Source organism: Nipponia nippon, unplaced genomic scaffold (genome assembly GCF_047370975.1).
Source record: "Nipponia nippon isolate SJK-2023a ecotype South Korea unplaced genomic scaffold, ASM4737097v1 scaffold_5, whole genome shotgun sequence".
In the NCBI taxonomy this organism is placed as follows: Eukaryota; Metazoa; Chordata; class Aves; order Pelecaniformes; family Threskiornithidae; genus Nipponia; species Nipponia nippon.
The window spans coordinates 10,393,629-10,412,626 of record NW_028262369.1 but is presented as its reverse complement, the minus strand read 5'-3'; the positions used below and the strand labels follow the sequence as shown (position 1 = coordinate 10,412,626).

The 18,998-nt window shown below is 40.2% G+C and overlaps 1 protein-coding gene across 1 annotated transcript in view; it reads right to left on the bottom strand.

The window, feature by feature from the left end:
* Positions 1–982: 982 nt before the first annotated feature.
* The window catches only part of OTOA (otoancorin), a 41,563-nt gene continuing 23,547 nt past the window's right edge, over positions 983–18,998 (bottom strand). The window contains exons 22-31 of the mRNA XM_009467897.2: positions 18,342–18,435; positions 17,066–17,195; positions 13,298–13,485; positions 9,032–9,187; positions 7,448–7,590; positions 6,910–7,046; positions 5,812–5,909; positions 3,719–3,911; positions 2,472–2,561; positions 983–1,901 (exon numbers count right to left, since the gene is read on the bottom strand). Of these exons, the coding sequence (XP_009466172.1) occupies positions 2,494–2,561; positions 3,719–3,911; positions 5,812–5,909; positions 6,910–7,046; positions 7,448–7,590; positions 9,032–9,187; positions 13,298–13,485; positions 17,066–17,195; positions 18,342–18,435 (1,207 nt within the window). The 3' untranslated portion in view covers positions 983–1,901; positions 2,472–2,493. The remainder of the gene's footprint in view (positions 1,902–2,471; positions 2,562–3,718; positions 3,912–5,811; positions 5,910–6,909; positions 7,047–7,447; positions 7,591–9,031; positions 9,188–13,297; positions 13,486–17,065; positions 17,196–18,341; positions 18,436–18,998) is intronic.

Sequence of the window (18,998 nt, the reverse complement as noted above, 5' to 3'; positions counted from 1 at the left end):
TTCACTAGGAAAATATTCTCCTGCATCTTCACTGAAGTGCACACAGAATTCAAGTCAGGCAATTTCTAGAAATCGAACACCCTTTTAGTACTTTGACATCTAAATGAGGCAGAACTTTTTAATGTGAAAAAGCAGGTAAATCTTTATAATGTATTTGATCCATTGAAGCATTTTTTGGTTTTAGTGGGCATTTGCATGTATTTGCTGGGATTGATAAAACAATTTTTTTTCTATTTAAATAAATGTCGCAGTCTACTGTTTACATGCAGAAAAGTAAACACAGCGAGAAAAGCTGAAATCTTATCGTTAGCATGAGAGAAAAAGGTGCAAGGCAGTTGGCAGCGATAGTAGCTCTTTGCTCGTGAAATGCAAAACTAAAGCAGGTAGTATTACCTGTAACATCACGTCACACTTGCCAGGGTTAGTTATAGGCAAAGGCAGTTCCTAGAGCAACAGATTGCTAAAGGGGGAGAGGGAACAGGAGGGGTGAAAAACGGCCATGCTCTCCCTGCCTACTTTGCCAATAACAAAGCCCTGAAAATCAGGTTGGCTCCTGCTGCTGCAGGAATTACAGAATATATGGGACTGTGGTGGGAGCTGTTATTCCCAACAGCAGCAGCAGCTAACATTCACCCTTCCCCCAGCAGCAGCAAAAGCAGCAAGCCTCTTCCCTCTAGCTCTGCCTCTCAGTCCCACTCCTATTGCCTCCCCACCTGTAGCACAATTTCAATTACTCTTTCAGTGCTGAGAAGCTAGATGTAATGTTTGCCATAAAGAAATACAAATAGAAGTTTACAAGGCATTTACTACAGTACAGCCCTAAATGAAAAAGCTAAACTTTTAAGTCTATGCATTGCCTTTTTTAGTCTAGAAAAGATAAAGACTTTTGCAATGGCAACAGGGAGAACTGTACATGCATTCCGTGTTGAACAACATCAAAATGTATGTTCACATGCAGAGGATTTTTAATATATCTGTTTTTTCCATTGTTTAAAATACTGAGGCATGGCATGAAAAACATTAGACATGCAAGTCATATGTTGATAAAACACATGAAAATATTTGTGGTTTATAATTATGAGAAATTAGTTATTATAGAGCTTGTGGAAAGTATTGGACTGGCAGTCCTGGTAGTATGTAGAGCCAGTGAACATTTTTCCCTTACCATTCCCAGGTGTACGCTTCAACCCCTCCTGAAGTGAAGGGACTATCTCACGACGAACATAAGCAGGTTTCCGTGGAGCATTTTGTCACGTACAATACTAATAGTATTGCCCATGCCCTCTGTGTCAACAGTTCTGTGTTGAATACATACAGCCATGGGGAACTACATTTTGTACACGTGCTTAAATTATAATAACACGTCATCACTTCTTATCTGAGCAGGATTTAAACCAGCAGCCCAGAGATGAAGTTATTTTATTGCAACAACAGTAACTTTTAGTACGGTTTCTACTATGTCACACAGAAGGATAGCCTCTGTCCGGAGGAATGTACACTCAAAGCACAAGAAGAAAACCCAATAGATGGATACAACAGTGTGACCAAATTAGCCAATGTAAAAAGCACTGGGTACAATACATCAGCCTCCAAATAACAGTCACCTGCTACCTGTCCTCTAGGTCATTCAGACTCTTCCCTAACACGTAAGCATATCTTTCAGCGATATTCTCATGAGACAGATTTTTGAAATTTGTCTGAAGTATTTGGAGGCATCCTGTGTTACTTGTTAATGGTAAAGGTAGGGAAAGGGGATACGTCACATCATGATTGCAGATGAAAGTGTTGCCTTTAAGAAATTAATCACTTTGTACTGAGGCATCTCAGAGCCTCTTGATTCTACTATTCATGCTGAGCTGCAACTCTTTATCTCTAGCATCTCCTTCGTAAGCTCCAGGACACTGAAAATCAAAAAGCGAAGAAAAATATTAAGTCTTTTGACATACCTTGATTTGCAGTCTTAAAGACTAAGTAGAACACTTAAGCATTCAGTTTGCTTAATTGGAATTTATACCTTAAGCCCACCAGTGCTCTCGTTACATTTTAGCCTCTCAAAATGGTAAAATCCAATGAAAGTTAATGGCAACATTCTTTTAACTGGAGATTATCAAAGCAGTTGTGGAATATAATCTTATCAATAGACTGGAACAGGCAAAATACAGATTAATACCAATATCATGTTCCAAATAACAATGCAGTAAAGGATTGGTGTTACATGGAATTTTAAATATACTTTTGTTAAGATTGGCTTTACAGTAAAGATAAGATAAAGTGCTTTCCCCTCGATTAGAGCCTAAGATAGTCTAACAGAGGTACAAGACACCTTTGTAATACAGAAAAATTATTCAGGAATTGTTATCTCTGTATGCAAAGCAGGAAGGGGGTCCCACAGTCCTTCACCCTGTGTTGTTCACTGTTACAGGTGAACTGTTTCTGTTATAAAGCTACCTCTTATTGAAAATATAACTTACCTCAAGCTTAACAATCGTGGATTCAGAAAGGCAGGTGCACTGTAAACACAGCACAGAACCAGATGCTGAAGCCACTCAAACAAGGAGCACCTGAAAAGCAGAAAGCATTACGTCTTAGTGTCACGATACAGTTCAGGTCTAGTACAGTCTTATCTACACCACCCCAAAGAGGTGCAGCAAATTCCAGCATCTGAATCCTAATTGCTTTCAGCTGCTCAAAAGACGACACCAGTCCGAACGGTCACTTCCAGTTTAACATACACAGGTCTAAAGAGAAGCATTTCATAGGGGTGGTACTCACTAGAGATAGGAATGATGAACGAGAAGCTCAAGAACTCAGGTGATCTTTACCCAGAAAACTCCTCCCTTTAGCACATGCGCAAGGGAGCTGGGCTGAGACCACCGCTCCGGTGCTTCTGGGAAGGTCTGCTCTAATTCCAGCAAGGGCATCATAGCAATTTATTCCCCCTTACTCCCATTTTAGCAGCTCAACATCCCTCTCTCTTCTTCAACAGCTTGTGTCTTGCTGGTGTCGCTGGAAACAACAATATTTGCTGTCTGATAGGGATAAGTTCTCAATGTTGGCTTGACTATGTGCAAACTCTCACTCATTGTAAAACATCCATTAACATACTTGCCAGCGTAACTTGCCCAGTATAAACTGCAATATGGAGAAATAAAATGTTAAACCACCAAAGCGTAGGTACTAATAGGCTTTAATTGCAAATAGGATGGGAAGAGCGTGAAAAACTCTTCAAGGGGTCCTACAGTCCGGATAAAGATGCTAATCCACCCCAGCACTACCTCCTTTCCCACTTGCAGCTCTGCAAACAAGGTTCTCCTGCAGATAAAGGTTGTGATCTGAAGGTCCAGAGATGGAGAGCCCTGCCTTAAATTTAGGCAAAGAATATGGGAAAGAAGGAGAAGGAAAAACTTACTGTTTTGGACTACATTTTACACAAGCTAGTGCTTAGCATAGTGTAATGCTTCTGGAAGCATATAGCTGCTAATGCCATCTGACAATCTTCCTCCATTATCTCTTGCTGTGGGTAAATCCAACAACATCCTCGCTGTTTGTCTTGGTCAGGCATGTGATTTGAGGCATGAGTTAAAATGTTGATCAGAAAATTCACTGTAACCCACCTTCAAAATACAGGTCTGATTCTGGTGGATGCTGCGAGACTGCACACCCCACTGGTGTGTGTGTCCTTCCCCTCTAAGCCGGAGGAGGGAGTGAATCTACTCACCGCTTGGAGCTGGGGTTTGCACCACCTGGGTAGTGCTTGCACTGGTTTGTGTCTCTGGGGCGCTTGTCCTGGCTCCGTCCAGCGCCAGCTGAAGGCTCTGGAGCTGTGATGCATTCAGACGCTCACGCTGCGATCTGGTAACCATGGCGGCATTTTCAGGGCCCAGGTTTGCTATTTGTTCTGGGGACAATGCCTGGGAGTAATAAAAGCCAGAAAAATTGGTTTAGGCTGTCAATTATATAGGGCAGGTAAGGAATCAGAAGGCAGCACTGTCTTGCATTTGGAATGAGGGGAAGTAGCCTTCAACATTGTGTTGCTATAAAAGAGCTCAATAGAGCTTAAAAAAAATCCTCTGCATTCATTTACTTCACTGACCACTCATCTATCTTTCACCCTTCTCTTTGCTGCTAGGATCTGACAGCTTGAGAAGCTTTCTATGCCAACACTGTATTGGACACTTCTTCAATATGTCGCTGGAGCTTAATTTTCCAGCCATTTCTTTTCTGATTTGTTCAAAGACTGATGACATTGTGGATCCTCTTGTGTTTTCATTCATTTCCTCTTACATCTGCTCCCAAGCAACCTCACTTGAACCTATGTTTGACCTTTGATTATAGTTAGTAGTAGAGCAATGAGATGAAAAAAACCATGCTTTAATCTCATTATTCAATTTTCTCTTTTAGACTGAAAATCTTCTAAGTTTGGTCATATTAAAGCTTGTGTTTAAAAATGAAACGTGGCAATCATAATCTTACAGTAATTATCTTATATCACATAGCAATTAACCAGTTTGTGAAGCCTGCATGTATTGGGCATGCTGGATTGCCTTGATTCTAGTTAACATTCTGCAGTCACAAGAATTTCAGCTCTCCTACACAACAAGCCGCCTTTGCTGCAACAATTCTGCATCCAGGTTCTACTTTAGAAAGACTAAATTCCCCTTCCAAATAAGCCAGACAATGGAGCAAACCCTTCCCGATTTTTCATTATCTACCAAATGGTGTGCTCTTTCAAACTGAGTAAACTCATGTAAATGCCTACAGGTCCAGAAATTTTGAACCAAGCCTTTTTTTAACTCAATTAAAGTCCATAATACGATGTAATTTTTCATAAATCAAAATCTGAATAATGTATACAGCCATAAAATGAAGTTATAAAAAACCCATGTAAAACCAAAACCTGCTTTGAATCTTTCAAATACAGAAAACTCTTCCGAGAAGGTGCCCTGTTATTTGTTAAGCACATTTTGTAGTATGATTACTATTATTACTAAAATGTATGCTATTTGAAAGAAATGCTACAAGATGCCATAGATCTTCAGTTTCGCCTGTTTTTCAAAGAAATAGTTTCACTAAGGACATTTCAGGCTTATCTAAACTGTCAGTGGTACTGTGCAGAACAGCTAGTGTTCAAGGAGTTTTTCTCTTTTATGGAAGCTGACAGAGTTAACTATCTGTTTAGTTCATCTGTCCATAAGTACATTGCTTGCCTGAGCATCTGAAAGAGACCAGCCTAGGCAGAATATTAATCTTGTCACTAAGTCAAATAAAGTCTGGGGCAATGATCTCAAGATCCATGTTCTAATTTCTGGTCCACATTGCAAACTGCTGTAATTAGATGTAATTCCTTTCCGATCCATATCTGCATGTACAATCTGTTTTTCAGAGCTAACTCAGGAGCATGTTGCCAGATTTTGGGATAATAAAAAAGCTCTTACATAGTCAGCAGAGAAATTTTAGCTATGATAGCATCCTTGCAAACGTTAATAAACAGAGAAGAAAACTCAGATCTGAATACAGTGTTGGAAGAAAGAGAGTCCATTCCTTGCTTTCTGACCCTAGATCTTTGCTTTTTCCTTGGGACGCATTCTGAAGAATAAATAAAGCTTGTCTAGCATATTTCATGGGCATCACAAATACAGATGATATAGCTGAAAGTTAATGTTTCAGACCCTTGACTACCTCTCGCTTAACACACCATAGAAAAATTCTTCCTGAAACCCACAACCAAACTATAAATCAGTGCTGCAGTTTATTTATACTGGAGTAAAAACAATAGAAATTTGGTTACTTCTTCAGTAATTGAGCTCTTACTTGGAAAATTTCAGGAGGTATATGTCTTATTGCTATTGGCTGGAAATACGGCATCAAGTTTTTATCAAAAGCTTTTAATTCATCCACATTCAAACCACCTAAAAAAAACCCAATAGGAACAGAACTCAGTTAATATTCTTTTTATCAGATTTATTTTTAGGCTAATACAAATTTTAAGCATTTATACAAAATATCCAATAAATGAGTTACTCAGTGTGTTATATAGAGAGATATTGGTTCTTTTTTTGTTTTGTTTCTTTCATTATATTCCAACATTACAAATCATCTGACCTTAACCATTGGTATGGAATGCACTCTACCTGCATTACTTTAGCTTGGGAAAGAGACAAAAGAGACAATGATAAAAATCAATTAAAATCAAAAGCAGCGTTATTAGGGAATGCTTGTTCACAGCTTCTGATGTGAGATTAGGGAGCGTAAGCACGCAATGGGAGTTACTTAGTTACTTCTTCACCCATTAGGTACTCACAGTGTGGAATCATTGCCGCAGGCATCGGGGATGCTAAAATTTACGAGAGTTCAATGCGCAGTTAAACAATCACAGGGAAAAAAATCCATGAACAAAACTGTGTGTGACCTCTGGCTCAGGAAGTCTCCGAGGCTGTGAGAGCACTCTGGAGAAGCACCGCTCCAGGCTAACCCTGCTCTTTCGCTCTTCCCTGGGCAGCCCCTTCTGTCCAGCGTTGGAGGCAGGATGCTCGGTCAGCCAGAGCACTGCTCTGACCCAATACGGCCACTCTTGTAGCAGCGCCGTTCACAAACAGCGACTGGGTCTGAAATCCTGGTTGGTTGTGCCCTCCTTGATTTACCATTTCCAACTTTACAGGACCCAACTGGCTTCAGGCAGTGCTCCCCAAAGTCGGTTTGAGCAGATTCAGAGAACCTTATGGAGAAAACCACAACTTTTCCTTAGTGCTAATGGAATTGCTGGATGTCCATCCCTGCAGGTGACTCCTCTCTGGAAGAAATGTTTTTTGCCAGTCTAGCAAAAAACTGGCACTGCTACCTGAACCTGTCTCTTAATGCTTAATAACAATGCTTCAGAACCATCACCATCTGGAGTCTGAACTTTGTTACCTGCTATAGTACCAATCTCCTGTAAAATAGAACCGTTCCAGCTGGTAGCAGTGCCAAACACAGATTCTGTCATCTTCTTAAATTGTCTCAGAACAGGGGTGCTACAAAACATCAGGCCAATTCTTGCAACAGCAGCACTGCAAAAGGCAACAAGGTTAATGTTACATGCTGCAATTACATGCAATACTAAATATGCCTGGAATATACTTAGTCTGCTGTAAGAAGACTGTAAACCCATTTTCAAGTTAAAATGTATGTACACAAACTGCATACAAATGTTTACTGCTTTGAGCAAAAACCTGCGTTTCTCAATGTGATACTTAAATGGTGGGATATAAATGGCAGAGGAAATCTAAAACAGAATATAATTTAAACAACTGGTGTACGCCTTCCATAATGGTTATTGCCTTTCTAAAAGCATTTAAAATGTAAAGAAGTGTCCTTTAGGCCCTGGAAATCTTGAAGGAAAACAAATTGCACAATACATTTTATCAATAGAGATACTAATAAATATTTCATTAAGTATCAAATGCAGTACCTGAATTCAGCAGTCCTTATGGACATGATTTCTGTGGAGTTCAGAGCACAGAGAATAGCTCCTAATCCAACTAAATCAAAGCTTTTTAGTGTACTGATCGTCTGGCCAGAGTCTTCTAGAAAACCTTGCAAAATAGACCTTGCCTACAAAAGCAGTAAGATATTATGCATGAACAGAGTAAACATAATTGAAGGTTTTGTTACTAGAAGCTCAAAATCTTACCAGAAGCTGTGGACCATATATAATCCTGAGCCTCCCCAATGTAATTAATTGGGAGTTTTGCCGTGGCCTTCAGGAGGAGCACTGTCACCACTTGTATGTGACACTTAAACAGGGCACTGTTACACAACCGCTTCCCAAGTGCAAGTGAGTTGAAAGCACTCTGTACCTCTTCTGCCGGGGCCACAAAGAAACACTTTGCCAGAAGAAACAGGCGTTGAAGCACCTAGCAGAACTGCCCAATTCAATTAAATTGCTAGAACATAAATTACTCAAGGGATCAATATGAAATTTTTAGTTTTTCTAATACTCAGGTTGTCTTGTCTTATATAAGTGTCACATAGAGGCAGTGACCTGTGTTCAGGATTATTTTTCAGATATGAATGGGATATTGGTACCAAACTGCGTTTGCAAGCGCAAGTCATTTAGGATGGTGCTCATCCTAAACTAACCACTTTAAAATTGTGCGTCTAGCTTAAGCCTGCCACCGAGGCATCCTCCAAAGTCAGTGAAAGAAACAAGCATCTTCCAAGATTTCCTCATCTATCCACAATGCTGAGCCTCAAATGACTAGCTTAAACTAGGTGCCTAACTTTTAGACAACTGAAGTTAGGCAGGATGAATCTCTTTTAACTAGCTATTCTTAGTGACAGCGGGAAACCTCAAAAGCCAACTAGTATTGTATAAAATCCTCCCAAGTGCTCCCTTCTGAAAGTGCTCTTCAGAACAAGACCCTATTAACCAGATTTGTGATATTCTGCCAAAGCTGGCTGCAACCATGCCAGCATCTGTGCAACCGAGGAGCCCTGATGGTATGGGTCACACAGTCAGAAGTATGCTGCCAATTGCATATACAAATAAAAGCTTTTAACTCTTACTATGAAAGTCTCACTGGCATAACTAGAAGTTATTCAAGGAAAGGAAGATGAGAGGAGCATATCTGCTAATAACTTAGGCTTCTAAGGCAATGGATGCTGGGGTTGGGGGGCGCACTACCTCTTCAGGGATTACTCTTAGTTAGGAAGGGCTAAGATCTCCTAGCAGTAGTGTCTGTTCTGGGGCCAGTGTGAGAGGAGCTGCTGACCTCTTTCTACTACTTAGTGGGCAAGTGCTAAAGAACACACTAGCCACCACCACAACTAATATTGATTGATGTCCTCTTGGCCATCTCACCAGGGAAGCCAACAGCCAGGCAGGCATCAGTGCTGACCTACCTGCCCACTTTCCCTGGGGTGACAGCTGCAGAAAAGCAGCAGGGAGTAGGGTGGATTGCTGTATCTGTTCCCTAGGCGATGCCAGGACTACAGTCCCAAAGGGCACGAATCCAGAGCCTTTTGCCAGGAGTACATTCAATAACATACTTGCCTGGGTAAGAGTCCATTCTGTTTGCTGACTAAGTACAGAAATGGTGTCGATAGAGTGCAAATCCAGCTCTTCGATTTCATGTTCGGTGAGTGCCAGAGCAATGCGTCCCAGGGAAACAATATGATAACTCTTCCAGTCTGGCAGCGATCCCCAAACCTTTAGAAGAGATTCATTAATGTCTGTTAGATCATTATGAATCTTCCTCTACATACACCATTCTCAAACCCTGTGGTTTTAAAAGTCCCTATACCCGAAGTATGCCTCTTTGCACACAAAAGGCAAAGCTTAGGTATTGTGAAGGTTTTCTAGGTTCTACACTAATAATGGTTAGTTTATCTAAAAATGCTGCAATTTGTACAGCTTGAGCTTGTTGATAAGTCAGCGCAGGGACTGCTGGAAGTGTTGCTGTAGGAGCAAGTACCACTAAAAACAATAAAAATGCGAGTCTGTGCTGAGATCCGCAGTTACACCACCGTAAAAGCAGCGCCTGGACTACCCAGGCTTCTACACCAGCTGCAGTCGCTCCGGTGGAGTGACTTTAAATTGCTTTCGCGACCAGTCATTCTGACTCAGTCATTGACGAGGAAAGCAGAAATCGAAGTAGAGAATTGGGTAATACAAACAAATAGCCAATTCCTAAAGCTCTGATTTCTAGTTTGTGTGCATACAATATTAAAAAAAAAAAATTTTAATGTGTTTGTACAGATACAGTTAAATCTGTAAAGCTCTGTAAAAACAAAGAAATAAGCAGGGGTTCTTCTATACCAGTCCCAATGTATTTAAACTGACAAGTTCCACTGCTTTTAACTTTAGCTGTAATATAGTTACAGTGATTCAAAAGCTGTCACAGATCAGCCCTAAGAAAATTTTGATTTCAGGAAAAGGTCTGCCTGAATAATGAATAATGAAAGTCCATCAAGACCTGAATTTGGAGAGGCCAGAACTGTCAACTACATTTAGTTGGAAATGATAGAAGATGGTAGTCAATGGTTAGTATCTCTCAGGATGTGGCCAATTGTCTTTACAGAAAAGAGACACCGGGTTTTGGCTGGAGGAAGAAGTGACTTGAACAAGACAGGCACACATTAAAAAAAAAAAAGCTCCCTTTAAAGGTCTCATGTACTCCAGCAACTTTGCATTCTGTCAGCCAATACATGACAGTTTTCTAGCACACGATTGTGCTGCTAACTCCACATAGGAACATAAAACTAAAAGCCCAGTCCTGGGCTAAGTTAATCATTCATGCTGTCTGATTCATGGAAATATTTTTTCCATTTTCAGGACAGCTACAATTTAACTTTTGTTCAAAAAAATTAGAAAGGTCAAAGCTAGTAAGGACGTGCCAAAGGAATATCTCTGCAGTTGCCTACTAAATAAGTGTTTGCACCTCCAGATACATATGAAGCTGTACAACCTGCACAAAATAAAAAAAAAAAAAGGGGGCCAGATCTCCGGAATAAGATACTCCTTACGCAGAGTTGCAGACTATCTGCTGTTCATACCAACGTGCATATCCAACACAGAGCGGCCTCAGGACTGCCAAGGTGCCTTTCTCCACCATGACCCTTGGGTTACGGATTTGTTTAAGAGATGCTTTGCTGGACCTGTACCTCCTGACTGAGTTTCCACTGGACCTTTTATGTTGGTTTTACGATGTCATAAAGAAACAGAAAAAGAGTCTAAGCCTGGGAAATTTCAATCTTTTCCAAAGAAAATAGATAGTAAAAAGCATTAGCCCAATTTTAAAGCTCTTAATTCTCTAGCTTAAGAGATGTGTGAAACACACGCAGTTAAAAACGTCGTGTGTCTATTTCCTGTTCCAGGTCATAAACTACAGAATTTGAAGTACTTCATAAATAGTATTATCCAAGAGCGCTGGATGAAATCTCAGACATAACGATATAAATAACACAACACATGAAACTGAAACACGCCTTTGTCCTCATTCACCTAGAGACTACAGATCCATACATCTGTTACTATCACAGAGCTTGGAGACCTTCCACTTACCAGTGAGCTAAGCTTCTTACTTTCATTAAGACACAATCTGATAACTAGACTTTTTGAATTAGTTTGGGACCATGAGTAGTACACAGTTTCTTTTAGGGGAAATCAATCCATTTAGGAGAAATTAAAGCTGGCTTAATCAAACCTTTAATCAAAGATGCCCTTTAGTTAATAACACAACAGGATCTTACGCACATAATTTCAAAGAGCTTTGCCTGTACTACCTGATTTCTCATGCTTCATGTTCAGTGTAATACCATGTTGCATTTTGCAAAATAATATGTAGGAAGTCTGTCTTTGTCTAGCAGCAATCTGTCTTACAAACACTCACACAGACAGAATATGCTTTCATTCAGTGCACTACAGATCTGTATATCTTTGAACTGAATATAGCTGGGATAGGAGTGTATTAACCTTGTTGGCAATTTCTCTACAACAGATATCACTCTGTAAGTATACCAGTATGTTGCACTGCTGTAAAATATTTTAGTTCCCACTATCTCAGATGAGCACTGTTTTTATTTTCTTCTAGACTTATATTTTTTTTCCCTTTTCCTACCCACGTCTCTGTGCTGACAGAGGGAAGCTGTCTTGCGAAGAATGCATTTGATGCAGGGGGCTGTTATCCTACTGCAACAAGGCACCAGAGACGGAATTGCAGTCACCACCTGCTTTTGGAAATCTGGTTAGTGCCACTTCTCTTCGAGCACCTGCAGTTCAGGAGTTTTAGAAGCTGAGCTTCACTGCTGAAAACTGCACTGGTGGCCTTATCTAGCCAAAAGTCATGGTCAGCTCCACTACTCTGGCTGCAGCTGCTGGTTTAAGGAGATGCTGCCCAGGTCCACCTTGGCCCCTGCTCCTGCTTTCCTCCAGAGGTCACAGCCCTCAGATCTCCAAGCATCTGCACTCGTACTACTTGCAGCCAACTGCACTCAGAGATGCTTCCTAACCTCATTCTGTCAGAATGATCTGATGGAGCCTAAAAAGGACTTTTAAAACATTGGATCATTTTGACAGAATGGGATTACAGAGTAGCTAGCCACGCAGAGATGGAAGCAGAGAGCAGATAACCTCCAGCAGATGCTGGTGACAGGAAGCTGAAGATAGGCTGGGGATGGTAATCTCTTCACCTCTTGAGTTTTCTGCAACCAAAACAGCTTGTCTGACTGCACCCTAAGGCTTTTCCTTGCTGAAACAAAAGTATGTTTGGGACAGTACCTGTTCCCTGGCAGTGCAGGCAACCACAAAGCAGCAAGAGGAGGTCACCCCCAGGAAGGAGTGCAGCACCAACAACAGGGATGGAGCGTGGTTGGACTTCCCTCCCAGCCCACAGGTGGCCAAGGCAGTGCTGCTCGGAGCCCAGACACCTTGCTGATGCTCTGCCCCAGGCACAGCACAGCACGCTGAACTGCACCCAACGCAGCGCTCTGCCCCGAGTACTCCAGCACAGATCCTGCGCTGCAGTGCCAGACAGAGAGAAGTGTTAGTCCTGGCCTCCCACCCTGCTGCTGCAGCATGGACATCAAGTACAGGCTGAGCCCAGGGCAGAGACCTCTCTGAGGAGCTCGGAGCTGCACTGCCACACTCTGAAAGAAAGAGGTGCCAGCGGTGCTGCTGGAGTGGTGAGGAGAGCTGAGACTGCAGCCTTGTTCCTCTCCATGAATCTACCACCTGGCAAAGATAGAGGTCTTCTCTCTGCTGTGTTTCTGTAACTTGCACTCACCAGTAACATCCTAGTGAAGACAGACTAAATGCATGTGGTTTTTTTTCCTCCCTAAAATCTCCCACTGATGGGTTTGTCCCTGCCTGTGACAAGAAGGTGGGAGAATGAGCTTTATTCAGCTAATAACAGTCTCTTTCAGTCAGTCTGGTTTTACACCACTATAAACTATATTGAACATTGATGTAGACAGTTTAACACTCTGAGCTTAATTCTCAGCAGGCCAATCAACAGCCTATAGTACTGCTTGCTGATTTTTCATTTATGAAAGAAAAGTGAGAAGCAAGTAACTGAAAAGCAATTCAAAAGTAAAAGCACTTAAGTTTTTCAGCTGCAAATAGCTCAGAACTACTTACCTGTTGACTCTAAAGCAAGGGCAATAGTCTTCTATCACCATCTCACATTATTTTTCCAATAAACAATAGATATCCTTGCAGCAGTAGTGACATTGCCATAGCACAGTTATTTTAGAACTGCATAGTTCAATAACAGCAAATCAAATTATGGATTTAATTTTCCTTCACAGACAGGATAGTTACCTGCTTGGCTTTTTCCTTCAAGGCAATAAGCTGGGAGCTGTTAAAACCTGAGACAGTCCCAAGAAGTTCCACATTTTTGTCAAAAGTCCCTGCATCCATGCATTTCAGTTCCTGAACTGACCAAAAGACATTTGCTTCTGCTAATTTAATAATTTCATCTGAAGAAGGAGCTCTGGTTCCCAGGCAATCTGGAAAAAAAGTCGAATAGCAAGAACTTTCTCCAAGGAGACTGAAAAAAAGAAATCAAAGCTATACAGAGATTTAAGAGGGTGACAGACTATGAATTAACTGCAGCTGATGTGATGTTGATAAATTAATTATCTTGCAATGAAATAATTTCTTTAAATATTTACATTGTTAACATCCTGGATATAAAACTAGAATTTGCCTAACTTGCAAGAAATTTGTTATATTCTTTGTCCTTCAAAGGTAGTGCGTGCTGGAAAAGAAAATAGCAGCAGACATATATTTCAGAACAGTTACAATATAGGATGCCACAATAAAATTAAATTCTGGATGTGCACAGTGAGAGTAACCAATATCGTGCAAGTTTCTTTCAAGTCTAATTCTCTAAAGGCATCAAAACCCAGGCAAGGGCTTATTTTGAGGTAAAACCACCATTCGCTGGGAGCCTTGCTTGAGGAAGAATGAAATGCAAATCTTTGGGATGACCTGGGTGGAAGCCTCTGTATAGCTATGTCATTGTTCACAAAAAAAAAGTTGCAGCTGAATAAACTTCTCCACGTTCAAACAGCACATATGTGAATCCAGCTCAACAGCAAAGTAACAGACACAAGAGGTCTTTTTACTCTGAAATACCCTGACAAAGATGTATGTCTTGTAAGACTTGCCTGACATTTAAACAAGGTGAAGACAGAAGCTAGATGTGTCAGAGAAGCACAGTGCTTGTTCTTTATGTCAAGCATGTTGTTAAAATGTCAGGATTGAGAGAGGGCTGTTCACTTACAACAGAACTGTTTGGACAGAAAAACTCCATTTAAAAATTGTATTTACGGTCAGGCTCTGGCCATATGCATGATCAAACGAGACAGTTTCCATTGTGTGTTTTCACAAATCCTGTTTTTTGTCGGCATAATCTACCTCTAATATTGATGGAACGCAGAAATTAGAATCCTAATGTGGTTGCTTGCTGCTCTCTCTCCTGTCACTGATTTAGGAAAACCTTATTAAATAATTATCTAAACCAAATAATCCCTACATGTCTTCAGATACGGTCATTAACAGTAAAAAGCAAGAATTTCACAGATGCTGTGCCTGAGCTAAGCTCCCCCAGATAAATAAATTAAAGCGAGGATGTACAAAGTAGATTTGTACTTTGAAAGGAGGCAGAGGAGGGATTTATTTGCATCAAAGGAAGCTGCAGTAGTGGGTAGAACACTGAAAAGATTGAATCTGTTGAGCAAACGAAAATGTTGTTCAGCTTCCACTGTACCAGCTGATGTTCTGCTCTCCCTTTACACCGCCCTCTTGTGAAGCTGCATTGTTTCACTTTCCCCTGCTGCAAAAGGTCAGCTTTTATCATGTAAATACTACCCATCCAGACACAATGCAGTTCCCTTCCCCAAGTCATGAAAACCTAATATTTTGTGTTCTTGGAAAAAACATTGATTTTATTATTTGTAACACACCAGATACATTGGTGCGATTACAGAGGGAAATACTAATTAGACTCCTGGCTTTGCTTCCTGTATCTGATGCTACTTCACTCTTCCTTTTGCTATATAATCACATTTAGTTTGATGAAGAACATATTATATATATAACATCTAACATCTCGGTGCTTGAGGTAAGCGACTTGAATTCTTTTTCCAGCACTGCCACTGCTTTCTGGTTGCATCTCAGACACACTGAGTTTTGCCTCATGTGTTCCATCTTGCCTTAAGCACCACCTTTGTTTTTATCTTGATGTAGACATAGATGTAAGAACTCTCACTGGTAATTGTTACTGCTACTAACATCAGCTCACAACTGGACTGTGGGAAGTGTAAAATAGCAGGTTGGTAGCATGAAGAGCATCAGTGTTTTTCTAGAGCCATTTTCATAATACTCAATTTTCTAGTGATTTACAAATCAGCCATAAAACTTCATTCCATATTGAAACCACCGTGCGAGTTGTGTGGCATTGATAAGATTATGTTTGGCAACAGAATTTCAATACCACACTTGGACTGCAGAAGTATTTCTTAGACTAGCACAAACAGTCCTTCAATTTTTCATCTCCCAGACTGCCCCTCAGGTGAGCTTGTGCACCCCAAGTGAAGAACGAAAAGCCTCCATAGCCTTGGAGCCAAGTTATCCTTTGACAAAGATCCTTAGCTTCACTGGCAGGTTTATATTGGTCTTGCAATGCAGATGAGACAGCTGTGCAACTGCACTGGACATGAGTTAGTCTGATTAGAGAAGTCTTTGGGATTCAAATTGTTGTGATCCGGAGGCCTAAAAAAGCACACGTAAGGACACAAGCATACTGAAATACCTGATGCTGAACTTTAGTCCTGTGGCCCATGTCTAAAGGAATATGATTTATGATCTGATGGTTTACTTGTTCAAGGAAGAGTGAATTTCATGCATACAGATGGACTAATACTATGCTATTCCACCAGCTCGATTCTGCATTTTTAGAGCATGATAATTGTGTAATGACTCCTCTGATCAACAGAGGTCATGGTTTTTTCCAGGCTATGCAAAAATACAACTCTGTAGAACACCCTCTGTCTCTCTCTGTAAATGAATACAGCATTATCAGGACCAAATTCATTCCCAGAGACACGTAATCATCATTCAGAGTTACTGTTATACAAGCAGATGGATTTCCATGGTGGCTCAGGGCTTGCTGAGAGCTTGGACCTGTATTCTGTTAGGCAGAGAACCAATGGGGAGATTTTCAAAGACATAAAGGCAGACAGTACCAAACTCCTTGAAATTGTTGGGGTCTAAATTCTCATTAGTGCTTTCAAAAGCCTCCCCCACTGCAGGGTTGTTTTCCATGGCACAGGATGGCACAGCTTAAAAATTCTGCCTGGGTGAATTTCAAGTAAGAGAAAGGATACAGTTATTGTAATAATAGAATCTAGTCAAAGTATGTACCTTATACAAAGAAAATGATCCATTTGTCACCAGAAATTCTAATAGATTCATTTGGTTGCTAATTAAAATACCTTTTATATTATAACAAACTTTACCCCTTTGGACAGAGAAAACAGTGCCACCAATGTCAGATTTAAGAACAGCCGAGTCAACATATGCTCATGTCTGGCAAAAGATTAACTATGTGCAATCTCTTGGCACAACAGCAACTTGTCACCTTTGCAGCTTTTTAATACAAGGATTTTCACTTAGATTACAAAGGAAAGTAAAAATAAACAGAAAAGTAAAACTAAACAAAAACCTCCAAATCAAATCATTCATCTTTTTCCTTTGTGCACTCAGGAACGTTCCAGGAGATGCTTAACCATACAATCCTGTAATGAAATTAAGTGTTTCAGTTCAATTTCAATTCAGGGAATTTAGTGTTTCAATCGGTCAATGCATGAGACAACTACGGGCAACAGAACGAAGACTCTCACTGTTTTTGCTAAAAGTTTGAACCTCTTTAGGTTACTCAATGCTTTGCTTTTTACTGTCTGACTTCTCAGAATGTATTTGATGACAAGGTGAAACAAAGTCTGTTTGAACTGCACCGTCACAGCCCAAAATGGCACTACTGTAAATCTGGCACTTTGCACAGATACCAGGTGAAATACTGACCGGGTCTGGTGAGAGATGATTCGATGCTGGCAGTGGAATTGGAGACAGATTCAAACACAGTTGATAGAAGCTCTTCAGCAGAAGAAATTAGTCCAATTGTCTTTGCTATTTGTAAAACGATATCGGGGAACTTCAAAGGGAAAGAAAGAACAAATAAGAATTCTTTCTCCCTTTTAAAACAAATCGGTTTGCAGAGAAAGACTTGTGCACACCTCAGCAAAGTAGGGGATAGTAACAGCTCAGCCTCCTTCCTATTTGTGCAGATGTTTCAGAAGAGGAGAGTAAATTGGCTGCTACTGAAAGGTCAACAGCATATGTTTGAGGGGGAAAAAATTAGAAACAAAGCAAATTCTGAGTGGTTCTCCCTCTTGTATGCCCTCTCAGCTTCTGGCAACACCTGAGCACTGCCTGATTGGAGTCTGTGTCCAGACCCACCTGTAGCAATGAATGCCACCATTAGTATATGCAGGACGGAAAGTCCTTTATTTTGTTTGTCTTAAATTTGCCAGATAAGTGTAAGACTATAGGGACCCAATTAAATTATGAGAAATAACTTTAACCTGTTCCCCTTTTTTAGGCTTTTTTGACCTCTCTCCTCCACCCTGCTAGACACCTTCCTTTCAGTTGAAGAGTCCTATTCTGTTTGGTCAATTATAAGCATTATCTCCTGAGGAAAAGTTGCTGACTGTGCTCACATATTTCTGCTGAAGAATGTATTCCTCATTCCAGTATAGTTTACTCCTATACATAAAAAGTATAAGATTATAAGAACTAAAGAGGGCAAAGAAACTATAAAGTGCAACGCTGAGGCTATCAGTTATTGTTATGTGTGCTACACTGGCCCTAGGGCAAAGGGCCACATGAGTAAATGCTAATTTGATCAGTATGATCCCATTATTAACAGGATAAGAAACATAACTTTTATGGATGAAGGCAGGGAAATGGAGGAAACAACACTGCAAGGTGTAAAGTACTAAACATGTCTGAGTCTCCGTCACTATAAATGCACCATTTTTTCTTCTACATGATAATGTACAATTAACATTGTATACTTGCACATAATTGTTTATATTACTATTACTTTCAAGAAGAAATCTTAGAAATTTTGATGGAGTCAAGAACGTGTGAAACATTAACAGATGGTTCCTTGCCAAGAGAATTATTTACCTAAATAGTTTAGCATGCAGGTTACATAATTTAGACTGCATTATTACATTCACAAATCCAATTTCTAACATTATCTTTTACAAATTTAAAATTTATAATAAAAACCTACCTTTTCAGCAAGGACGTTTAATTCCCCTTTTGACAGCAGAGCGATGAATGGTCCAACATCTAATGTTGTTTCAGCTGTCCAGTTGTTTGGGGAGCTGAAGAAATATTTTGGAAAATTATATTAATGAAGAATGTTCTCAATCCAAATTATACAAAAACTTCAGAGTTTTTTCTAGTACTGTATCATATAGGAAACAGACACTTTTATGCCAATGTGATGATTCATGCTTATTAACATTAGATTGCATTTTCTCATCTCTCTGTGATATATGGGGCATTAGTAGAATTCTCAATATATTCAGAGAAAGCCTTCAAATATTGTGGTAACTGAGCTCTCTCTCTCCCTCAATAGTCACAGTATTCTCAGCATTACGGTTTTCAAGCAAGGAGAAAGAATAATTTTTTTAAAAGAAAATTTGCCATTTTCTATCAGGTTCATACTGCAAAAGTAGTCTGCAAAATGGTATCAAAAGAGAAGTAGAAACCTCATAACCAAACCGGAAACCATCCTTCTTCCAAGAATCTTATCCTAAGGACCAATGTGGCTAACACTTCAAGCAAGCAATACTTGCCAGTACTTGCTTATAAATTAAAAAAAAAAAACCTCCTCTGTTCCAATATTTACCTATTTGCAGCTGTACAGGGGCTGTTTTTCATT